This window comes from Zootoca vivipara, chromosome 3 (genome assembly GCF_965207765.1).
Source record: "Zootoca vivipara chromosome 3, rZooViv2.hap1.1, whole genome shotgun sequence".
Taxonomy (NCBI): Eukaryota; Metazoa; Chordata; class Lepidosauria; order Squamata; family Lacertidae; genus Zootoca; species Zootoca vivipara.
The window spans coordinates 55,851,369-55,874,364 of record NC_142586.1 but is presented as its reverse complement, the minus strand read 5'-3'; the positions used below and the strand labels follow the sequence as shown (position 1 = coordinate 55,874,364).

The following is a 22,996-nucleotide window of genomic DNA, read 5'->3' as shown; positions in this document are numbered from 1 at the left end:
AATCCTTTCAGTGTTGTACACTACATGTTTAAAGAAGAGCTATGGCAAAACAATGTTCTATTAAGGCTGAAATCCTAACTCCCATTTACTTGGAAGTTCAGTCCTACAGAATCCAATAGCACTTACTTCTGAGTTGACATGGTAAGGGCTGTGCTGTACGATGTTTATGATTTCCTTACTTCACTTACACTGTTGGTATATCCTCCAGGAGCTCAGGTAACAGGAAAGATAATTTAAAAAGTTTGTAACACTTAATGACAATGATCACATTGAGGTATGCTTGGTGAGCAGCAGGTCAATTTAGGCTGCAAGTCTCACTGAACTTTTTGAGGCTCACTTTTGAATAACAGATAGGATTGTTCTGTCAGTCCATGGTTTTGACTGAGATGTTAATGCCTGCTTCTGTGTTTGTGTTACCTGCCTTGTTCTTACTTTTTACATAAATAGGCAAATACATATTTATTTTACTTTTTTTTTAAAAAAAAAATCCATATCTCACAGGAGTGAAAGGAAGCTCTCTCTCTCTCCCCCCCACACACAGTACTGTGCAACCCAATCAAGTCTAAGGGCAGATTCAGTCCAATCCCATCTCATATTCTATATGAATATTCATTTGATAGGGACAGGATGGGGGGGGGGACTGCAGCATTAGCAACTGCCACTCCTGTGATCCTGCCGCCTGAGGCAATCGCCTCACCTTCCCTCATGGGTGGGCAGGACCTGACCCCAGCCACTATGGTCAATTTTCAGGGATGATGGGAGTTGAGGCCCAACAATAAATTGGGAGCCATTGCCTGTTCCACATGTCTTATGGTAAGCTGAATCCAAAAACAACCCATCATTCAGCTGGTTGTATAGGAGCAAATTGTCCCAGCTGCTGTTTGTGTCTTGATTCATAAATGATGCACTCCGTTCCAAGACAGGTTGTACAAGAGCATATTCAGGAAATCCCAGACCTATTCTCAAATAACCATAATTGCAGTAGGCATCTTTTAACCCTACCATATGTGTAATGGATGACCACTAGCAAGTAACTCTGAATCTATTTTTAATGCCAGGGCTTGGTCTGCGTAGCAACAAGGAGGGAAAGAAAGAGATTTTGCAGGAGGTTTGACTAGATGACCCTCTTGATCTCTCCCAACTCTACAGGCTATGATTCCATGAATGCCTTTTTCTCATAGCTACCGTACCTGAAGCGACCAAGTGAAGACCGCTTTTCCTAAAGAGAGAGAGAACAACAAAGGATAATAACAATGGCTTGCATAATTACGCACAGCACATTCCTATCAAAAACAAAACCCAAATAGAAACTAAATTCCGCTGAATAGGGTGGTGGATTAGATGCGCCTCTGGCCTCACCCTGTAGGGCTCATCTTATGTTTTTAAAATGTACCCCAAAAGTTCCTTTGTTGCAACAACTTCTTTGAGGAATGCAGAAACTCAAAGTTTTAGTTTGGCTCCTCTCGTTTATAAATGATTCTTTACAAATGTCCGAACCTAGCAAGTCAGTGTGAGCTTAGTGCACCTGACTTAGCACAGTAGCGGGATCAATACTGGTTTCCATGTAGCGAGCAAGGAACGTCCCGCTAAAGCGGCGAGGAAACGCTGGGATGGCCGCGCGTGCCAATCATAGATAGGCTTGTGCCACGGGGTCCTGAGATCCCCGCGGTTCACCGCGCCGCAGGCGCTGAGAGAAGGAAACCTGCGAGCAAGGGGTTAAGAAGCGTTGCACGGAAGACACAATCAGTTGGGAAGGAGCAGGTGGAGGAAAGGGAGAAAAAAAGAAAAGGCAAAGCGACACTCCCGGCTGGGGTGGGGAAAGACCGGCGCAGAACATATGAGCGTAAGCATGTAGCTGACTCATGAAAAGGTCGCCCGAGAGCAAGACTCGCTTGGAAAAAGAGGCGGCCGGGGTACTTGGCCCAGGCTGCGAGGATATAATTGGAGGCGGTCCGGACTGAGGCTGGTCCTTCCCTCGCCCGCGTCGCCCAGTGCGAAGCGCAGCCTCGCCTCCGAGGGGGCGGGCCCGCGGCCAGCTAATAAGCCCCGCGGCCGGGCGAGGCAGGAACTTCGCCGGCGCTGCTCCCAGTCCAGGAACAACGATGCCCTCGCCCGCATCATGAGCCGCTGGTCTGCTTCCCAGGGGGTGGTGCTCACAGCCTATCACCCCAGCAGCGCCGATGCCGAGGCGCCGGGAAGCAGCGCCAAGGAGGCGGCGGGCGCGTCCCCCGTAAGGTAAGGAAGGGGTGCCCGCGGCAACTGGGCGGGTGGTGCTCGTGGGGGAGGACAAGGGAGGGCTGCCTGCTTGCCTGCTTACCTGTTGACGTAGGCAGGGTGGCTGGAGCCAGGTACAAAAGGCTGCCTCTCTCGAAGGGCTGCGTCAGGCCATGTGACCAAAGTTTAAAGGACGGTCAGGAGGAATGCCAGCAGCTCCACCACCCTGGGGCGCGGTTGCCGAGCGTGCAACAGGTGGAAAGCGAAGGCTAATGCCGGCTGCGATTTGTAAACCGCTTTGAGGGCTTGTTTTGTTTTGTTCTGAACGAGCAAGCGGTACAGTATATAAATTTTGTGTGTGGGGGAGAGGAGGAATGAGATAGTGTACCAAATACTACACCCAATGCAAAAGTCCTGAAATTCACCCCCCCCCCCGGCACCAGCATGTTCGATTTCTGGAGGAGAAATAACATCGTCTTGCCCTTGCACTCCGATCCTAAGCATATTTTCCTCTAAATTTTGAGTTACCTTTGATGTAGGCATTATTTATTTCTTGCATGATTAGTACGCTACTTGATGAAACATTAAATATCTAAGAGGTTTACCTAGAATTAGTCTTATTTGAATTTCTCTTATAAATGTAGTTATAAAAAATTATGTGTGAAAAGGGATTTTCCTTCCAAGTTACTACATGGATCGAGCAATGAATGGAAGGTGTTGGTGGGGGAAAGTTGAGCTACCTTATGGCAGCGGGAGGCACTAGCTTTCTTTTCATTCTCTTCTGGGACTGTCTATGGAAAAAAGAAACAGCATTTTATATTGTTAAAAAGAAGAAAAACACACACATTTAAACCTCTTTCAATAATTAATTGTAAGAATAGCAAGAGTAAATTATTAGGCTATTTTACAAGTAGAAATATCCCTTTCCCCTTGCTTGCAGTGGTGCAAACAGTATTTCCTGCAGTGTGCACTTTGGTTCCCCCTCCCCATCATTATTTTCCCCCAATGAGCTCAATACATTTTTATTACTCTGAGGTGTTTGTCAAAATACTGACTGCATAAGCTAGAGGTCATCACAGACAAGAAAGCTTACTTGAAAATAGAATGAATACTCCTGAAGGCACCTATGTGGGGTTTGGGAGGAAAGACAAGTGTGAAGTAGAACAGTTTCAACAGGATTGGGGCATATTCACTATGTCCCGATATATATGTGTGTGTTTCAAGGAAAGCGGGTTTTCTTACAATATCAGGTTTTGGTTTTGTTTGTTTTTTTTTTTAACATACTTTTTATTAATTTTACAAAATACAAAAAAACAAAAAAACGGTACATACTTAAACCCCTTTTCCACCTCCTTCCTACCCACCCACATGGGTCCTCCCCTGCCACAGAAGTATCCCATGTTTGTGAACAGTCAGAAGTGGTCCATTTTATGCTTGGATTTCTGTCCTCCTCCCCCTCCCCTGACCCCAAAGCCCCCCCCTGCCACCAGGGAGCTCCAGCAAACCAGGGCAGTACGCAGGAGGACATCCATCCAACCATCTATTGTTATACCAAAAAAAGAGAAAAATAGAAATAGGAAAAAAAGGGGAAAAAGAAAGGGCGAAGAAAAAAAAAGAAAAAGAAAAAAACAATACAAAACAGAAAAATTTTTCTTGCATTCATAGTTGAAAAACCATATTTTATGGGCTTCCCCTCCCCCCCTTCCCCGGTTTTCATCCCTTTTTTATCATCTGCAACAGTTTCTTACTTTATAAAAATACACCTTTGTATCTTATACAACTTATAAATCAATTGTTAACATTTTCATCTAATATTCAAATCACTGAAAATTCAAACTCCCATTTTCTCTTCCCGTGCCTAATTTTTTTTTCTCCCTCTATAAGCCTCCATATTTTCACATTTTCCAAAATCCATTCACTTTTAAAACTATAACTATTCTCAATTTAACCTTACATCCCCGATTACCGGCTCCACCCCCCCCAATCCAGCAAATTCCAAAATCAGCAGACCAGTTATAAACCTGTTAATCCATCCTTATAATCACAACATCACTTTCCCTTCACCCCACCCCCTGTTTACAGTCTCTTGCCATCCAGGTCACCATACAGGACCCCTGAATTTCTTCTCTTCTCTGCATATTTTTTCCTTCTTCCCTGTGGGCGTTCTGGAGTTCCAATAATACCAATCGTGCCCCCCTCAAAGGCAGGGCACTCCATCCAACTTTTTGTAGAGTAGAGTCATCATTTTTTTCATGGTGTGTTTCATTTTGTGTTGAATCATCACAGTCCTCATCTTCATCTTTTCCTTCCCCATCATTGTCATTCTCACATTGCTCTTTTTCAGTGTCAAAAGCTTCATCTCCTAGAAAATCATATTCCGCCATCACCTCCTGAAATTTCTGCTGTAACTCCTGTCGTCGTGTCTCCTCTTGACATAACTCTATTCTTGTTTCCCACATTAAGGTCAAAACAGACCGCTGGAACTCAGGGGAACACTTTTTTGTTGACATATTTCAGTCCTGCCAAGGTCAAAACTTATCACGTGGGGTGGAATATGATCACAGTTTATTTTCTCGACTCCATTTTAACAAGCTGGCTGCATTCTTCAAGTCTTGTTAACAATAAAGTTCGAACTCACATTTCACAAGCACTTAAGCCAAAAAAGAAATTCCACAAAGTCCAGAAATACAAAGTGAAGTAAAAATTGACTTATAAATCCTGATCAACTCACTGGATTGCCTGGGCTGCCGGCTCCCGAGGGAAAGAAAGGTTTTTCTTAGGCTTTACCTCATTGCTGCAGGGCAGTCATAAACCACAGTCTCTCTCCCCTTTTCACCCTGCATCAAAGGGGATATTCTCTTTGATGCCTTTGAGGGATCCTTTTGAATTACAAATCTTCTGTTTATGGCTTCGGGTTTCTATTTACTGTCTCTTTGTTGCCGTGGGGGGGGGTGGCTTCCTCTTTTCTCCCCTCTCTCCCAGACCAAATTGTTTTATAATCCAAATCGTGAGGTTACTTACAGTCTTTTCCAATCGTTTTATTTTCGGAAGAATCCAGCGCTCTCCGCCTTCGGCTTGAAGCTTCTCCCTGCTAGAATAACGTTGCCGCTCAAAATGGCCCCCGCGACTTCTACCCTCCTCGCTCCGGAGCTCTTATTAGAGCTAACCGAAGAGTTGGGGAGTCCGGATTGGGTCTGTGCCGAGCAAATTGCCCTCGGGACGCCCTTCCCGAGGTTCTAAGGGGCGCAGCGTTGCTCTCGCTGCCCTCCCCACTCCTAGCAGAGACGGGCCGTCTCGGAGACGAGACGAAACCCCGCCGATCGACGCTGGCGCTGAACCCGGAAGCCTTTGGTTTTGTAATAATGATTCTTATTCCAGGGTGGGGGACCTCAGTACTGAAGAGGGCCTATTTGTCTGACCCTCAGGACTCTTCCTGGGCCATGGCCTGCCTCCGGCTACATTCCTCACTGGTACTCACTCAATTCCTTCTTCTCCCTATAATCTGTCTTCAAACTGATCTAATGCCTCTTCCTAGATGGAGAGTCAGTCTCTCTCTCTCTCTCCCTTCCCCCCTCTCTCTGTGTGTGCGTGCGTTTGTGTGCGTATAGAAATGCCTGGCTTTTGTCAGGCTGGAATGGCAATACTGTAGTAGTAATACAAATAAATGGTGTGACTGTACCTGGAATCCTGTGTACATGTCTGGTCACCTCACCTCAAAAAGAATATTAGAGCTGGAAAAAGGGTGTATAAAAGAACAACCAAAATGATTAATGGGTTGGAAGAACTGCCCTTTGAGGAAAAGTTACTATTTTTTAGTTTAGATGAAAGGCAAGTGCTGGACCAGGTAGGTCTTTGACCTGATCCAGCAAGCTCCATTCACTTTTGCCTCTACTCCTTGCATGTTGTTGGCCTGTAAATAAATAAATCCAGATTTATTAAGGCAAGAATCTTTATTACATGAACCAAAAAGTCACAAAGCAGTGTACCAGCTTTTGAATCCCCCTTAATCAGACTAGTTGTTTAAAAAAAGGGGGGAGACCAATCTGCTGGTGGTAATCAAGCCACCTACACCTGCAACCTGTGAGTTTTAAGATGGATCATGGCAGGATCTGGTGGACATTCAAATGAGGCCCCTTCAGGTGCTTTTGGGTTTCATGTTGCACCCATGCCTCTTGAGAAGAAACTTATAGTGGTGGGAGTCCCTGTCTCTGCAGATATAGTAACCAGCTATTGGTACAGCTGTTGCCGCAAATAATCTTGATGAGATCAGCGCCTGTGTTGCTAAATTGAAATTTGGAGTTGAGCATCTGAATCCCATGAGCTTGCCAGCATTGTTACAGTGTCACTAAGCACTTCTTCTGTGGGATGGAAAGGAAGTCACTTCCTCTTGAGCTGCTGCTTTTTCTATTCCTCCCCCATACCAGATGTGCTTAATAAGGCTTCATTCCAAGGAAGCATTTGAGTGCTTTGTTTTACACCGCTTTCCTCATGAGCCTAAATTTATGTCCAGATGCAACATGAGGTTAGTTTGATGTGACATGAAGAAATGTTGTTAGGGTGTTTGAATGCTTAGCATACACTTTTTGTGATAATTTGTGTGGGATTTATTGTGAGAAGCAAGACGCAAGGGTTTCAGGGGTCGTCCCCCCCAGAAGTCCAGCTGGGTTTTCTGTTGCTTTAACTTGGTTAATCAGGTTCTAATCCCATTCATAAAACTTGAGCAATGGAAAATGAAAATGGGGCTTGTGTGTATGGAATCCGTTACGCTAGCAACTGTAAACTTCAGTGTCGTCCAATTACGGTAGAATTCCAAAATAGGGAAAACAGCTGTGTATTGCAGCATAATAGAGTTCTGCTATATTCTGGAAAAGTGCAATCAGATTAGGTACCATTTCAGAGTGTGTATGTTTTGTCCTATTGGGGAATGGCACCTCCAGGAAGTGATTTGGAGTGGGAAAATGACACAGGGTTATCCCTTTTCATTTGGCACCCCCCTCTACCCTTGTATTTGCCCTAAAAAAAAAAAAACCCATTGGGAGTTCCAATCATAGATCTCTTGCTGCCACATTTCGTTTGGTATGGCTGTTTCACATTGCCGTGTGGGATAAGTGCCAACTACTTGGTCTCCAGAAGAACAAGTGAAACAGAATTGGTGAGAATGAATCATGTATCTTATCTGATATGTCAGAGGTTACAGTGATACTTAGACCTGCAGTAAAGTGATGAGATTAAAAATGTGCTAACAAGTGTTGCTCATTGATAAGGTAGCAATGTGATACGTATAGAATCACATCTTCACTTGTAAAGAAATGTGGGTTTTTTTTGGTGCTATACCGTTGTTTATGTCCTTTTAGGATAAAAAGAATGATAGCTGATAGTTCTGAAATGCCTTTGAATTCTACGTGATTATTCTGAAGTAATTGGGGTAGGGTTGCCAGACTCAATAGAGGACAGGACTTCTGTGCCTTTAATTGCCCTGCTCTCTTTTGAGTCTGGAAACTCTAAATAGGGGACACGGGTGGCACTGTGGTCTAAACCACTGAGCCTAGGGCTTGTTGATCAGAAGGTCGGCGGTTCGAATCCCCGCGACGGGGTGAGCTCCTGTTGCTCGGTCCCTGCTGCTGCCAACGTCAAAGTGCAAGTAGATAAATAGGTACCGCTCCAGCGGGAAGGTAAACGGTGTTTCCGTGCGCTGCTCTGGTTTGCCAGAAGCGGCTTAGTCATGCTGGCCACATGACCTGGAAGCTGTACGCCAGCTCCCTCGGCCAGTAAAGCGAGATGAGCGCCGCAACCCCAGTCGTCCGTGACTGGACCTAACGGTCAGGGGTCCCCTTTACCTTTATTTTGAAGTAAATGGTTATATTGGTACATCGTGATACGAGCTGCCTTTTTGCTGTGCAGCTGGATTTCTAAGAGCCATGTGTGCTCTGACAAATAGTGGTTTGTCATGGTTTTATTCCCAGGACAAAAGTACATGTGATGCATGTGATCCTCTGTAGTCAGAGGACTTACTTCTGACTAAACATGTCTCTTGCATAGAGGAGGAAAAAGTTTGTGGAGCACAACTAGGCAGAGGATTATGTTGGTGGGCTGGGAGAAACATATTTTCCTACCTATTCATATATGAAAATGCTACATTGGCTTTTCCAGTCTCTGTTGGGGTCCTTAAAGGATCTCTTGTTGGTTCTGTGGTCTTTCCATGTTGTCCATGGGTGACCTCATCAAATCCCATGCCTTACAGTGCCACCTAAATGCAGATAATGCCCAGCTTCCTCTACCCCAGAACTGCTTCTCCAGAACTTGGGTCTCACATCTCCAACTGCCTCTCTGTTATTTCTGTTTGGATGCTCTCTCTTTTTTTGTGTGCCCAAGACTAGACTTCTTGTCAACCTCCTTGTGCTGTCTGGCCCCCACCACTGGCATTCCTATGAAGGAACGTGGCCTTGGGCTGAAAAAGGTTCACCATCCCTTTTTACCTGCAAGGAAAATTCAGGCAGAATAAACAGAAAGAACTAGAGCAGGGGTTAGCAACCTTTTTCAGCCGTGGGCTGGTCCACCGTCCTTCAGACCTTGTGGGGGGCCGGACTATATTTTGAGGAAAAAAATGAACGAATTCCTATGTCCCACAAATAACCTAGAGATGTATTTTGAATAAAAGCACACATTCTACTCATGTGAAAACACCAGGCAGGCCCCACAAATAACCCAGAGATGTATTTTAAATAAAAGCACACATTCTACTCATGTAGAAGGCGATTGGGCCGCATCTGGCCCCCGAGCCTTAGATTGCCTACCCCTGAACTAGAGGATATGATAGATAATAGGCCTCTTATGATCTTAGGATCTGTTCTGAGGGGAAACATTTTAATAGTATTTTGAGATGAATAGATTTGGTATGAAAGATTTTATGGTAACCTTTCTAATAGAATTTTTTTGCGGAAAGTTTGTCTCAATAATGTCAAGGCCAATGGCTAGTGCTATATTTAATGATGCAAAGAAACTATTATGCTGCAAGCCTGTTTCCACTTATTTATAAAAGATTTCTTACCCACTTTTTCGTGTAAGGTCTCAGAGTGCATTGCAACCATATAATCACATAACATTAAAATCCAATAAAGCAAATGAAAACAAACCAAAGAATGTGCATCGAACACTAGAGGTGGCTCACAAAAAACACCTTAACTGTCAAACGCCTAAGGTAAAGAGTTGTAACTTCAGCAAATGACAGAAACTATGAAGATTAATATTGATGCACCTCCATTGGAAGGGATTTCTGCATTTTGGAAGCTGCCACAAAGAATGCATCCTCTGTGCTTCCAGCGGTAGTTGAACTGCCACCTTAATATCTGAGAGAGTCTGTAGGGTAGGAGGCAGTCCTTCAGATATTTGGGACCTAAATCGTTTAGGGGTTAAACACCAATGTGAGCACTGTTTAGTTGGGCCTGGTAACATATTTAAGAGTAAACCCCCTTGATCTCTGCAGGACTTGTATCTGAGATGTGCATAGTATTGCATTCTTGTAATGCTGTGTGAGAAGGGACAGTGTTTGTGAAGACACAATGAGTAACCTGTTGGCCCTGCGTGCTTGAACTCTGTTCATTTGATAGCCAAATTATGCTAAGCAACCTTTTAACAATAGAACCTGGAGCCAATAGGATAATGGCATGGACAAAAACTGCTGTCTAGGCTGTCCTAACACAGAGACAGATGCTATGAAAACGAAGGGCTGAATTTCTGAACTGCTGACATTTGAATGATCACCAAGCTACTGAATCCTTGATGAAACATTTTCTTGTACCTGTTCAAACTTCTGAACAGTCTTCTTTCATTGACAATTTGTAAATTTTTTCGTCAGGTTGTTGGTGTATTTTTAACATGTGCACTATGTTTTTCACTCACTCACCAACTAATCCGTTAATGCTTTCTCTATCTAGATTTGCCTACAGTTTGCAGGCTCCTGCTATAATCAGCTGTAGATACCAAAATTTCTTGTCTTCTACCTGGCTGTGCTTTTGAACATGAGTGTATTGTAAGATGGAGCCTGGTGTCAGAGGGCACAGGTGTACATTTCCAGTGTAGCCTGATGTTCAGCTCTGAATTGCCAGCGTTCTCCAAACTTGAACAAAGATTTCAGTTGGTTTTCCGCCACTCCTGCCTTCCAATTTTGTAGCAAAAAAATAATGCCAGCTAGATGTCTTTTAATTCCACTGTATCCAGAATTATTTCTGCCCAGTTGCTGATGCATCATCATAAAATACTTTGTTCCCAACTACTGGAAAAAAAACAATTGTTTGGTGTAATAAATCTGTTGTGTAACGGCACACAACTGGTTTTATCATAAACATACCTTGGCATTGTTACTCAAAAATAAATGTATTTGATTTTTTTCCCTTTTAAGGCATTGTTCAGATCAAGTTTTCCTGTTTCCTTTTAAATTAACAATGTAACAATGGCTTCCTCATCTACAGGAAATAAGGTGGATTTTGTTACGAGCATCTGTCCTACAGATCCATAAATAAATAAACACATGTTCATAAAATATGAAGTGGAGGAAGAGGCTATAATTTTTAAAAATAAAAATAAAAATCATAGCCTCTTCCTTCACTTCATATTTTAATGATTTAAGCAAAATGCATTAGGTGAGGTTGATTTACACCACAGGAGAAAGATTGTATGGAACTTGATATAAGCCCTGTGCTCCATGTTCTTAAAAGTGTGTATGCTGAACTTGTGTAAGAGCAAAGGTGGTTTTAGGGTAGTGTGACTGGTTTGGCAGGACTTGGTACCAGTGCCATTGGGACCCACAACAATGATATAGAAAGGAGCTTGATAGGTAAGGGAGCGCTTAATTTTAGCATCACACAGGGCACTGCTGAAATTTGAGAGCTGCTGGCAAGACCAAGATCCTGGCTTGATCAGTGCACTCTCCAATATATGTGACTTCTAAATGCATTTTGTGTGAAAGTTTCTGCCCCTGTTGGCCTGAAACAAAGATTTCACCTTCAGAAGCCAAGAGTAAATATGTGTAAAATTCTGGTCACCTCATCTCAAAAAAGGATATTGTAGAGTTGGAAAAGGTTCTGGAAAGAGTAACCAAAATGATCAAGGGGCTGGAGCAACTCCACCACAATAAGAAGGTTACAACATTTCAACCTTTTTAGTTTAGAAAATTGTGTGTGGTGTGCAGCAAGTGGATAGAGAGAAGATTTTCTTGTTCATAATTCTAGAAACGAGACATTCTGTTGAAGCTGAATATTGGAAGTTTCAGGATGGAGAAAATGAAGTAGTACCGGTACTTCACACAGCACATAATTAAAGTTTTGGAATTTGCTACCAAAAGATATAGTGATGGCTGCTAATGTGGATGGCATTAAAAGGGGATTAGGCAAGTTAATTGACAATAAGGCTATTGGCCATTATGGCTGTGTACTGCCTCCAGTTGAGGCAGTATGTGTTGGACTATCAGTTTATGGAAATCACAAGGGAGGAGAAGGCTGTTGCAGTCAAGTCCTGCTTGTGGGTTTCCCATAAGTGTCTTGTTGACCACTGAGAGAACAGGATGCTGGACTAGATGGAACTTTAGTCTGATCCAGCAAGGTCTTCTCTTATGTTTACAAGCAGAGGGTACGGATTGCATGCTTGATGCTTCATAACCAATTAGTGTAGGAATCCACAGATCATTGCAATTCGATATTGGAGCATGTGTCCTGTGGCAGATGGGTTCCTCCATATACCCTTTTGTGAATGCATTGGTACGGTAGATCTTCAGTGGAAAAGTGCAACGGAAATGAGAATTTTCAGACAGATTTGGAAGTAGGTGATGGCTTTGTCCAACTATTGACGTCTTTGACATCTTGGGATGCTTCAGTTCTTAAACCCTGATCACTGTAAACTCAGTAATAGGTGGTCAGACTTTTTGTTCGGCTTGTATTTATTTGGAAGAGAACCAAAATGTTTAAATATCTTCACCGTGTTTGTTTATTTTAGTACAGAATACAACATTTGTTTAGTTTTGAGTGACAAATTTTAATTTTGAATTTTCCTTTAAGGAACATGGAAGTGTACTCAAGTGCAAATTCAGGATCTTTACTGTCTTTCTGATACCTGAAATCTTCATTGTAAAAACATTTTTTCTTTCAAAAAGCAAATATTTGAACAAGTACCATTATTTGCAAGAGTCAATGAGTAGAGGCAAAATTGTTTTCAATTGTTTGCATTGGCACTTGCCATAAATACTGTACACTATTGGAGTTATAAATTCTTTAGCTACTGAAGGAATACCTGTTAGCAAGACAAATCACAAATCTGGTCTCTATGTGCAGGGGAGGAGTTTGAGTTGCGCTTATTTAACCTTTGATACATGACCTTGCAGTAAAAGTATTTGAAGAAGCAATGTTGAAAGAAGTGTGATTAATAAGATCTGGTTTCCTTTGCAACACTTTGTGGGTCTGACAGGGATAGCTGCTTTTAATGAATTGATTTCTGGCAGACTAAGGAGATTTCCTGATAGATTATTTCTTGCAATTCTGTCCTTATCATCAAATAGCATGAAATATGAATATAGACTTCAAACTTGAATAAGGATTGATATGCATATGGAAAGCTATTGAGAATTTGTGTGTGTGTGTGTGTGTGTGAGAGAGAGAGAGAGAGAGAGAGGAGGAGGAGGAGGAGGAGAGAAAAGAAAGATTTATGTTCTTGTGTTACATGCCTTGTCATTCTATATATGTACTTACAAAATGCCTGTTGGTTTGATAGCGCCAAAGCATTCAGCTACATCCCCAGAGGTTACTGATTTGAAGTGATAACATCCTTCAGTGTTTCTGATTGTATATGCATATGTGAGGCATTGACACCAATCTATGCCTATGTGATTCCTTCACAAGTGAATGTATTTCACCTTCAAACTCCCTTCCTGTGCTTTGGTATGAGGATTTTTTAAAAAACCTAAATGATATGCTGGGAGGGAAGTCTGAGAGAGGAGGCTGTGGCTACAATGGGAAGGGAATCCCATCAGCAGTTTCTGGCAGTCTCAGGCCTTCTGTAAAGAGTTTTCTAAATCCAAAGTATTTGATCTGGAATGAATTAAGCTAATCTGGCATATTTTGAGTGTAACTGTTGTTCTGCACAATCCGTTCCCTTTCTTAGGTTTTCAAATACTGTGGAAGATGTTGGTCAACTAGTAAGGGCTAGTGTGGTGGTTTGTGTTTTTGTGGCTCTTTTTGTGTGTGTGTGTGTGTGTGTGTGTGTGTGTGTGTGTGACTGTGTGGAACCCAGTTCAGCTACTGATTGATTGTGTGACTCAAACATTGTTTATTGTTTTCATTTTATGGATCAATGGTCTCATTTGATAGTAAAATTCATGTTAAATTGCTTTTTGGGGATTGTTATTAAAAGTCTGGAATGGATTAATCTATTTTGCATTACTTTCTATGGGAAAGCGCGCCTTGGTATTGGAACACTTTGGTTTTGGAATGGACTTCCGGAATGGATTACGTTTGAGAACCAAGGCACCACTGTAAGTTAAAGAAGCCTTGTAGAAAGGAATACCTTTGTTTCTTTTTTGTATCAATGTTAATGTGCATGATAGCTGTCAATCACAATTTAATGCTGTACAAGTTGGAGAGGGGCTTCAGCTCAGTGACATAGAGTATATAACAGGGGTAAGCTAACTTTTTCAGCAGGGGGCCGGTCCACTGCCCCTCAGACCTTGTGGGGGGCCGGACTATGTTTTTTTGGGGAAAAATGAACGGATTCCTATGCCCCACAAATAATCCAGAGATGCATTTTAAATAAAAGGACACATTCTACTCATGTAAAAACACAATGATTCCTGGACCGTCCGCGGGACGGATTTAGAAGGCAATTGGGCCGGATCTGGCTCTTGGGCCTTAGTTTGCGTATCCATGGTATATATCTCCAGTTAGGTCTTGGAGTATCCCCTGACTGACAAAAACTTTGGAGAGCAGCTGCCAGCCAGTTCCAACAATACTGAGCTAAATGAGCCAATCGTCTGGCTTGGTATTAGGCAGCTTCCTATGTTCTTGTACCTGAGCAGCACACATTATTTGCATATTCAACTGGTACTGCTGATTTGCAAGAGGCGATGCAAATTTGATGCATGCATAACTAGATAATGCAATGTTATATACTGTGTTTTCTACACAGTGCTCTTCAACATCTTTTCTTCAACCCAATGCTTGGTTTGGAAAGTGGAGAAATGCCAGATTCGGGTGTATTAACATCTCTCTTTCCCTCTTGTTAGCCTTTAGCTCTTTCTAAAAAAAACAAAAGCACAATCTACCTTTAGCCCCTGGGCAATTCGGCTCCAGGGACCACGCATTCGCTCCATAAGACACACAGACAGTTCCTCTTAATTTTTAGGAGGAAAAAAGTGCGTCTTATGTACGAAAAATACGGTATAAGCTAAAACATGGTTTACAACAATGATTTGCATTTTGACATCTTTCTTAGATTGCAAGTTTCATTTCCCCACTCTTAGAGCTCTAGACTGGGTGCCACATGTGCTATATTTCATGTCTATATGCCACTTTACTACTTGCCATCATTATATCATGCATTTGCCTGTTCTCATTTGGCAGCAACCAATGATCTCAAGCGGGTATAAGTGAAAAGCAGTATTGTGGTAGAACCATTGCAGTGAGGTTTACCAGACTCTTTGAAGGGAAACTAACTGCGTGGCTGCTGGTTTTGGTGGCAGCTGTAAATTTAACATCTTTTCTGATTTGGCCCTTTGAGGCAAGTCTCACATAATTAGGGTGTGGTACAGTTCTCATAATTATATGTGTATGTATTTATTGCTTGAAGCAGCCTCATCATGCTGTGTGGAAAGCGAGCATTGGAGAGGTGGTTTCCAGCTTGGCCTTCACCTTTGTATCTTAACTAAACACATGCAGGAATTTCCACCTATCTGCATTTAATATATGAATGGACTCTAGAATAACTTAGGAATCACTGAAACTTTCCATGAGCCAGATAGGATCTCCAAAGAAGGCCAGCGGCCAGGTCCTAGCTAGCTGAGCGCCCAAGAGGACAGAACTGAAATCCAAGAGAAATAGAGCCTCAAAATGGTGCAAAGAAATAATTTTTTAAATCAAACATAGGTCTTTTAAAATACTCAATATGTTTTGGATGAAAGTAACCTTCAGGAGTATTTATAAAAGCAATAACCCTCACTCAGCTCAGTGGGGCTACGATGGCATAAATTCTACTGGAGATAGCATAGGACTAGTACTTTAAGGGATTTATATCTTCTGTAGCAGATTAAAGCCTTTGTCAGGAATATTACACTGGTTTTGTGTGTGCGTATTAAAGCCAATAGATGGGCGAATAACACTGTTAATAACTGTGATTAAAGTTGCTTTAAAACTGTGGTGGCACAGCTGTGGACTGATTTTGTAATATCTGACTGAAACCCCAATATCAGAAAGGAACAAATGTGACTTCTTATCATGACTGTAACAATCAGTTGGGACTCTGTGAAGGATTCTGTTTATCTTGCAACTATGCAAGCAACCGCTGAGGTTTACATGACAGGAAAGCCCCAGAGAGGATTTATGTACATTCCATCAATCTTTAACTGCTTAGCAGTTGGAGTGTGAATACGGTACCGGTAGTTTTATGACAATTTACCCTGAAACTGAGGCTTGTGTGAGTCAAGCAGACACTTGGGTGCTTCCTGGGTCATGTTGTGTCCACTAATACTTCTTCTGCAAACTGGAAAATGTTTGAGTAGTGGGAAGGAGAAGATAATACAAGAATACTCCCCTTGATGTTCACTGTACTTTTGAAAGTTAGTGCTGTGTGTAGATTGCTGGATCTCTACCCAGCTGCTAATGCTGTGCCATAAAGGGCCAAATTAGATGCTATGTGTAAAACTTGTGAATAGTTTTCCAGTGCTTTGATGTGAACTGGAACACAGCATGCAGGTTTGCAGTCAGGAACAGAGGAACAGAAAAGAGGAGTATTTTGTTTGTTTAGAAGTGTTTGCTGCAATACATTCCATCTAAATAGCAGGAACAGGTGAAGTAAAATTCTTATAACACAGGGAAGGAAGTCTGTGAAACTGTTTTGAGATGTGTTAATATGTATTGTGATAGATTCTGATTGTTTTGGTCTATGAACAGCTGCATTATCCATCATCAGCCTTTGAGTAATTTTCAAGATGCATTTTTGTTAATAGCTATTTAAAAATAGAATTGGAACATATGTGTTTAAGAAGATACAACTTTTGTAAAAAAATTTTTTTGCACAAGTCGTTCATTCACTAGTTGCTGATTTTCCCCAGACTTTTTCTTCAGACATCAACTAGTTTAAATTCTTGACAAATTATTTCAGAAAATTGTTTCTTCTGTCTGCCATAGTAAAGCCCAGATTCTAGACCAGCAATTGTATAGGCATTGTGCTTTGCGTGAATGCAGATTTTCTTCTACTGTATCTTCAACATTATATAAATGGTAGCTCAACACACTTGACTTCCATAAGCAAACCAGCCTACAATTAGTTATTTTGCAACTGGAAAATAGGTCTGTAACAAGTGCACTGCTATCCCTTCTGGTTCTACTGGATTAAAATTAGAAAAGGTATATTTAATGTTTTAGGGTCGTATGTCATGAGCTAGGCCAGTATTAGCTACCATTTCTTAAGTTAAACAGTTTCCATATGGATCTAGATTGCGCAGGATATGGCCATGGTAGCAATGCAGTTGGTTTTAGGTTTCCACCAATTTAGTTCATACGTATGTGTATTTTTATTTTTATTTTGTGATTAGTGAGCAACTTCCTTCTCTACCCCAGCCATTATGTCCTGCTAACTTATTGTTACCATGTTGCCTTTAACTACCAGGAATTGCTGTGAAGGTAATTGGTATCCCTTGAGCTACTGTTACATTAATCTGCACAGGACATAGAAAACCCTGTTAGCGCAAACCTTTTGTGAATGGGTTTCCGTGCACCTTTCCTCTGTGATACTGATTGGTTCTAACCTCCTAGGGAGAATGGACATGATTGGGACTCAGAAGTCATGGAAAGTTCAGAGTTTGTTTGTTTTTTCTCTTCCTGGTGTGCCTGCCTAAAGGATTGTCATGGATGGTGGTGCCATTCATGGTCAGGAGTTGCTATGTCATATTGAATTCATGGAAATGAATCTACAGAGTAATGCCTTTTTCAGTGCTATATCCAGTGCTTTTTTTTCTCCTAAAAAAATGTTTAGGAGTACTCATATTGAAATACTGCCCCTCAATGAGGCCAAACTTATATTCACAAATGTTTAGGCGTATGTGTCCCCCTGCGTCCCCATAGAAAAAAAAAGCACTGGCTGTATCAAGAATCAATCAAGCAAAGTACAAGACACTGTTGAAACTCATTAGATAGATTTGTTGGAGCAGGAAATTAAGAGGTAGGAATCTATTTATAAATTATGTAAAAGAGGATACAGTACATGTTTTCTTAGTAAGGACACACTCTAGGCTGTGACCTTTATACTTGCTTTTCTAGGAGTTAAAGGTAAAGGGACCCCTGAATGTTAGGTCCAGTTGTGGACGACACTGGGGTTGCGGCTCTCATCTCGCTTTATTGGCTGAGGGAGCCGGCATACAGGTTCTGGGTCATGTGGCCAGCATGACTAAGCTGCTTCTGGCGAACCAGAGCAGCACATGGAAACGCCGTTTACCTTCCCGCCGGAGCGATACCTATTTATCTACTTGCACTCTGGTGTGCTTTCGAACTGCTAGGTTGGCAGGAGCAGGGACCGATCAGCGGGAGCTCACCCCGTTGCGGGGATTTGAACCGCCGACCTTCTGATCGGCAAGCCCTAGGCTCTGTGGTTTAACCCACAGCACCACCCATGTCCCTTTCTAGGAGTTAGCTCCATAACTCAATGAGTAGGTGCACATTGTGTGGCAGAATGTCTTGCCTTTGCCAGTGAGGTTTACATAGAAAGCTACATTTCTTTAAAAAGTAGGAACTACAGAAACGAAAGTCCTGCCTCAGTCTGAATGCCAGGGTGAACTTCAGAATATTGAACTTGTTTTCTTCAGTTCAGCACAAGCTGTTCCAGGGGAGCTGATTCATATTTGAAGTGTTTATATCTAAATACAGCTACAAAGTGATAAACAATTCAATTCACTATTGCCCTACTCAGGAAAAAAACTAATTGTTCCTCCTTCAGGGACACCAATGGACTCCTCAATATTGATGAGATGTTTTAAAAGTACAGTAAGCCTGCAACTTAACATGGGGGTTATGTTCCGGGGATTGTGACTAAAATCAAAATCGCGTGTAGTCAAAACACATTGGGTTCAGTGGTGGGTAGGGTTGTCAACAACATTTCCCCCAGAAACCCATCCCTTTCCTGCCCCCTTTTAATTTTTTTAATTTTATGCTACACACATGAAGCAGAATTTTATGCTACACACGTGAAGTTGCAGGCTTACTGTAATTCATCCTTTGAGAAAGTTGAAACTCTCCTCTCCACTCCACACTTTATAAAATATGCATTGGTCTTCAAAGTCTAGAAATATTCATAAAAGACAAATTGCTACTTAAAATGTCACATTTTCAAATGTTAAAAGTTGTGTGAAGATCAGTGGTATGTTTCTTATTGGCTTTGCTGATGTCACTGTAAACTATGCACCATATTATAAAGTCTCTCTCTCTCTGTTTTCTAGCAGGAGATCTGGTCAATATAATATGAACCATGACAACTCTAAGAAACCCTCAGGGAAGCCCCCTTATAATCGTTCAGGTTCTCAAGATTCACTCGATGAATTATCCATGGATGACTACTGGAAAGAACTTGAAAACATCAATGAAACCAGAGGCAATAACTCTGAAGAACAAGCAGTGGTTCTGGTGAAGGAGCCTGATGGTAATTATAACTGGAATTAAGAAAACCGTTTCTCTGTTTTGAAGACTCTGTTTTAGATCTTTTATTTATTGTGCTTGAAACCTCATACCAAGATAGATTTAAGATTTGGTCAGTTGGAATTGACTGTAGTAGTGCCTCTGTAAATCTGGTAACACATTGACTGTGTAATGGCAATGATTTTCAAGGACCTAGAATTGCTGTTGTGGAGTAGACTATCCTGAGCTGGAGGAAAACCATGATACTTTAAGAAAGTACTTGCTTGAATTCATAACCTATGCATATTTTTGCCCCAATATGTGCTTTTAAAGCTTTTGCAGCAAGAGAGAATTTCCTCTTTTCTTTGTTTACATTTCTGCTGTTTTGCAATAAACTGTAACTGGATTTTGGCCACTGCTTTGGTAAGGGTAATGGGAAGTTCTTTTGCTTCTTCAGAAGTCATATCTATTCTGGTTACCATAGTACCCAGAATTGCACAAAGAACAATAATTCCTGTAGGAAGTCAGAATTATATAGTAAAAACAACAACAATAAAACAGCTTCTACATAAAATGCACTGTATTTGGAAAAAACAGAAAACAACTAAACACCCCAGTGCAAATAAACAGCCCTTTCAGTTGCCAAATGCATTTGAGTATATGGTAGTCAATAGGTTAACATGATATCTCAGACCTATTTAATAGAGTACATGATATCTCAGACCTATTTATAGTGGGTGGGGTGGGGACTGTTCTTAAAAAACACAATTGTCAGCCAAGGTGAAATGTGGGGGTTTCCTCATAATGTTTCACCACACCTCCCCCAGGCTTGCATAGTTGAGAGGCCCAAGGAATGGGCCCCTTGAGGAATCCACAAGACTTTGGGTCTGAGGGATTCATGGGATTTTGGATCTTGTGATTCTAAGCTTGCCGCCACCCTGCAACTCCTTATTTCAGTGCTTTCCATCCACCTGCCACTGTGGTGGCATGTCTTCACTTACTGGGCTGTGATGGGACCTCCGCACTCTGGAACACTAGCAGCATGCCTCTACTGCCCAAAGACAGTGGTGAGGCAGTTACATATTGCCACTACAATGGAGAGACAAGATTGTACTCTCAAATAATACTACTGTACATTGAGTAAAATACCCTCCCCGCTCCGCAATAGAGCGTCTTTAATGTTTAAAATTATGCAAAATAAATTCTGATTTGTGTGTGTGTGTGTGTGTGTGTGTGTGTGTGAATGAATGAATGAATGAATGAATGAATGAATGAATATATAATCATGTTTTCTTTGCAAGGACTCTGAAGCTGTGGGGGAAAATGATAATACCTTAGAACCCTTTTACTGAGAATGCACTTCTGTTTTCTATACTAATTTTAGCGAGCAAATGCTGAGGTTCAGGTAAATGTTTCCTAGGAAATGTTCTAAGTCAATGCCATTTCTCTGACATTAAAACACACTTCTGCAGTCCTCTCTTTTGTATGAGTAGCTTCTTATATTCCTAACATGAAAAAAACCCTTGCTAGCTATTTCTATATATAGCAAATGGCCTGCGTTTTTGTTTGCCGGGACCGTTTTGTTTTTAGTAAACAATGTGTTGCCATCTAGAAAAAATGAGGAAATGATCACCTTACTGAAAATCACTAAGGAGTAGAGAACGCAGCAGCAAGCATAATTGGATGCTGCAATATAATCACCCATTTGCAGTAAGATCACACATTAGCCTTGATAACCTCTGATTAAATTAAACTAATGAAGAGTTGTACTAAGAAAACAAGGCACTGTTACAGCTGGGAACGAAGGTCGAACTAGCAGAAATGGTGTACAAATCCATTGAATGTGGCAATTGTATATAAATTCTGGTGCTGGGCTTTCTAATTTCATGTATGAAACAGACCCCCCTCCCCCCCAAAATCCTGTATTACAGGGAATATGTATGGGAGAAGAGCCAAAGGTTGTATGAGGAACACCTTCCATGGAACTGCTTGCAGTTTTTTTTTATATACCTCTGACTTTCCTGCAGAAATCTATGGCTGACTTTGAGTATAACACAAACCCATGGGGCGGTCATGCAAATGTCATCAAATTAATTTTTCTCTTCTTTTGTCTGGGCCAGAGGGGGAATTGGAAGAGGAGTGGCTAAAAGAAGCTGGTTTGTCAAACCTCTTTGGTGAGGCTGTTGCTGACTCTCAAGAAAGCATGGTGGTTTTGGCTACACTGACGCGTACGCAGGCAGCAGCCGTGCAGAAAAGAGTGGAGACAGTCACACAGACAATGAGGAAGAAAAACAAGCAGTACCAAGTTCCTGATGTGAGAGATATATTCAAGCAGCAAAATGAGTCAAAGGAAAAAGTGAGTTCCTGGTTTGTGGCTTTTGCTTTAGCCTCACTTTTTAAAAAACCCGTATACGAACGCAGGGTATTAGGGTTAAGTAGGGAGGAGGAGACACCGTTCCACAAATCTCAACAAGAGGGCATTTCTTAATGGTTGCTTTGCTTGTTGCATGCTGCTTAGGATATGGCCGTGCTGCTGCGTTTAAATTTGCTAGGAATAAGATGGAAGTTTTGTGTTTCACTAAGAAGGGGGTCTTGCATATGTTTTGCGAAGCCTAGCTTTATTTCGTGAAGCAGGTCTTCACATGAAACAAAGGGAAGCAGTTTGTTCAAGCAGCCTGAGGTGAGGTGGAGTTCCGTCTTCCTGACTTTAAGTGCCAATCAAGTCATAGGGTTTATTTGCTGGCATGTACAGTGGTATCTTGGTTTGCGACCACAATTGGTTCCGGGGAGCCGGTCGCTCCCTGAGGCATGCTTCTGCGCGTGCGCGAAGCGCCGATAGAGCACTTCTGCGTGTGCATGTGCTGTGCAGATCGCTTCTGCGCATCCGAGCACCGCGGAACCCGGATGTAAACACTTCCGGGTCCGTGGTGGTTGGAAACCGAAGCGGTCGCTCCCCGAGGTGGTCGCAAACCGAGGTACCACTGTAGATTGTTCAGCTTTGAGATGGCTTTCAATATCCCGATGTTTTCTCTAGTTCTGAAAATGGAGAAATCCATTTGTCTGTTAGACTCCCTATTTTACAAATCTGCAAAAATATTTTCCTGTATAGAAAACTTAGAGTGGAAAGATGCACAGGCTCAGGAGACACCACCTTTTACCATTTTGGGAATGTAAGTCTTTACTCATTTATGTGCCTGAGAGCCAGGCACAGGGTTTTTATTAAACTATGAAATTAGTTTGGTACAGCTGATGCTCCATTTATTATGGATGCTATAATTTGTCAGATGATGTAGCTAGTGCAGGTATAGGCAAACTCCGCCCTCCAGATGTTTTGGGACTTCAACTCCCATCATCCCTAGCTAACAGGACCAGTGGTCAGGGATGATGGAAGTTGTAGTTCCAAAACATCTGGAGTTTGGGGTTTGTCTATGCCTGAGTTAGTGCTTCCCTTCCCTTTTTGAAGTGAAGAATATCAAGAGGTGCTTTTGTTTTTCTTACTGAATCAAAAAGTGCTGTGCATTCCTTTTTAGAGCAGTGTAATTGCATTCTCAAGCTGTGGTGACACCAGCTGCATATTAGGCTCATTTAAATGTTTGTCCTTTAGTCACATGCTGCTGTTCTGTATTCAAAATCATATATAACTGCTACAAAATTCAATTACTTACTAAAACAATAGGAAATAACGCACACAGCAATTGTGCTATTATGATTATACCTGCAAGGACTAAAGGTTCCTGTTTTTCTCTTGAGCAATTTGGTGCTGAAATGTTGCAGCATAAAACCAGATAAGGAGCAACAAATAGAGAGAAGACTAGTAATGAAAAGGCCTGAAACACTTCCCTGGACTGCAGTCCTGTGTACCTTTACTTGGGAATGTGCCCCATCAAAATGTGTACAGAAGGGCCAATTGTTCAGTTGTA

The 22,996-nt window shown here is 41.9% G+C and overlaps 1 protein-coding gene across 3 annotated transcripts in view; it reads left to right on the top strand.

Annotated features, from left to right (window-relative positions):
• Positions 1-1,814: 1,814 nt before the first annotated feature.
• Positions 1,815-22,996, top strand: part of ARHGAP18 (Rho GTPase activating protein 18) — a 47,688-nt gene continuing 26,506 nt past the window's right edge. Inside the window, exons 1-4 of one of the 3 annotated variants that reach the window (XM_088666130.1) lie at positions 2,079-2,235; positions 13,656-13,732; positions 18,902-19,101; positions 21,197-21,432. In XM_088666130.1, coding sequence (XP_088522256.1) covers positions 13,689-13,732; positions 18,902-19,101; positions 21,197-21,432 — 480 coding nt within the window. In that variant the 5' untranslated portion in view covers positions 2,079-2,235; positions 13,656-13,688. Of the gene's footprint in view, positions 2,236-13,655; positions 13,733-18,901; positions 19,102-21,196; positions 21,433-22,996 lie in introns of all 3 variants that reach the window. The other 2 variants (XM_035109023.3, XM_035109024.3) reach the window with 2 other exon arrangements.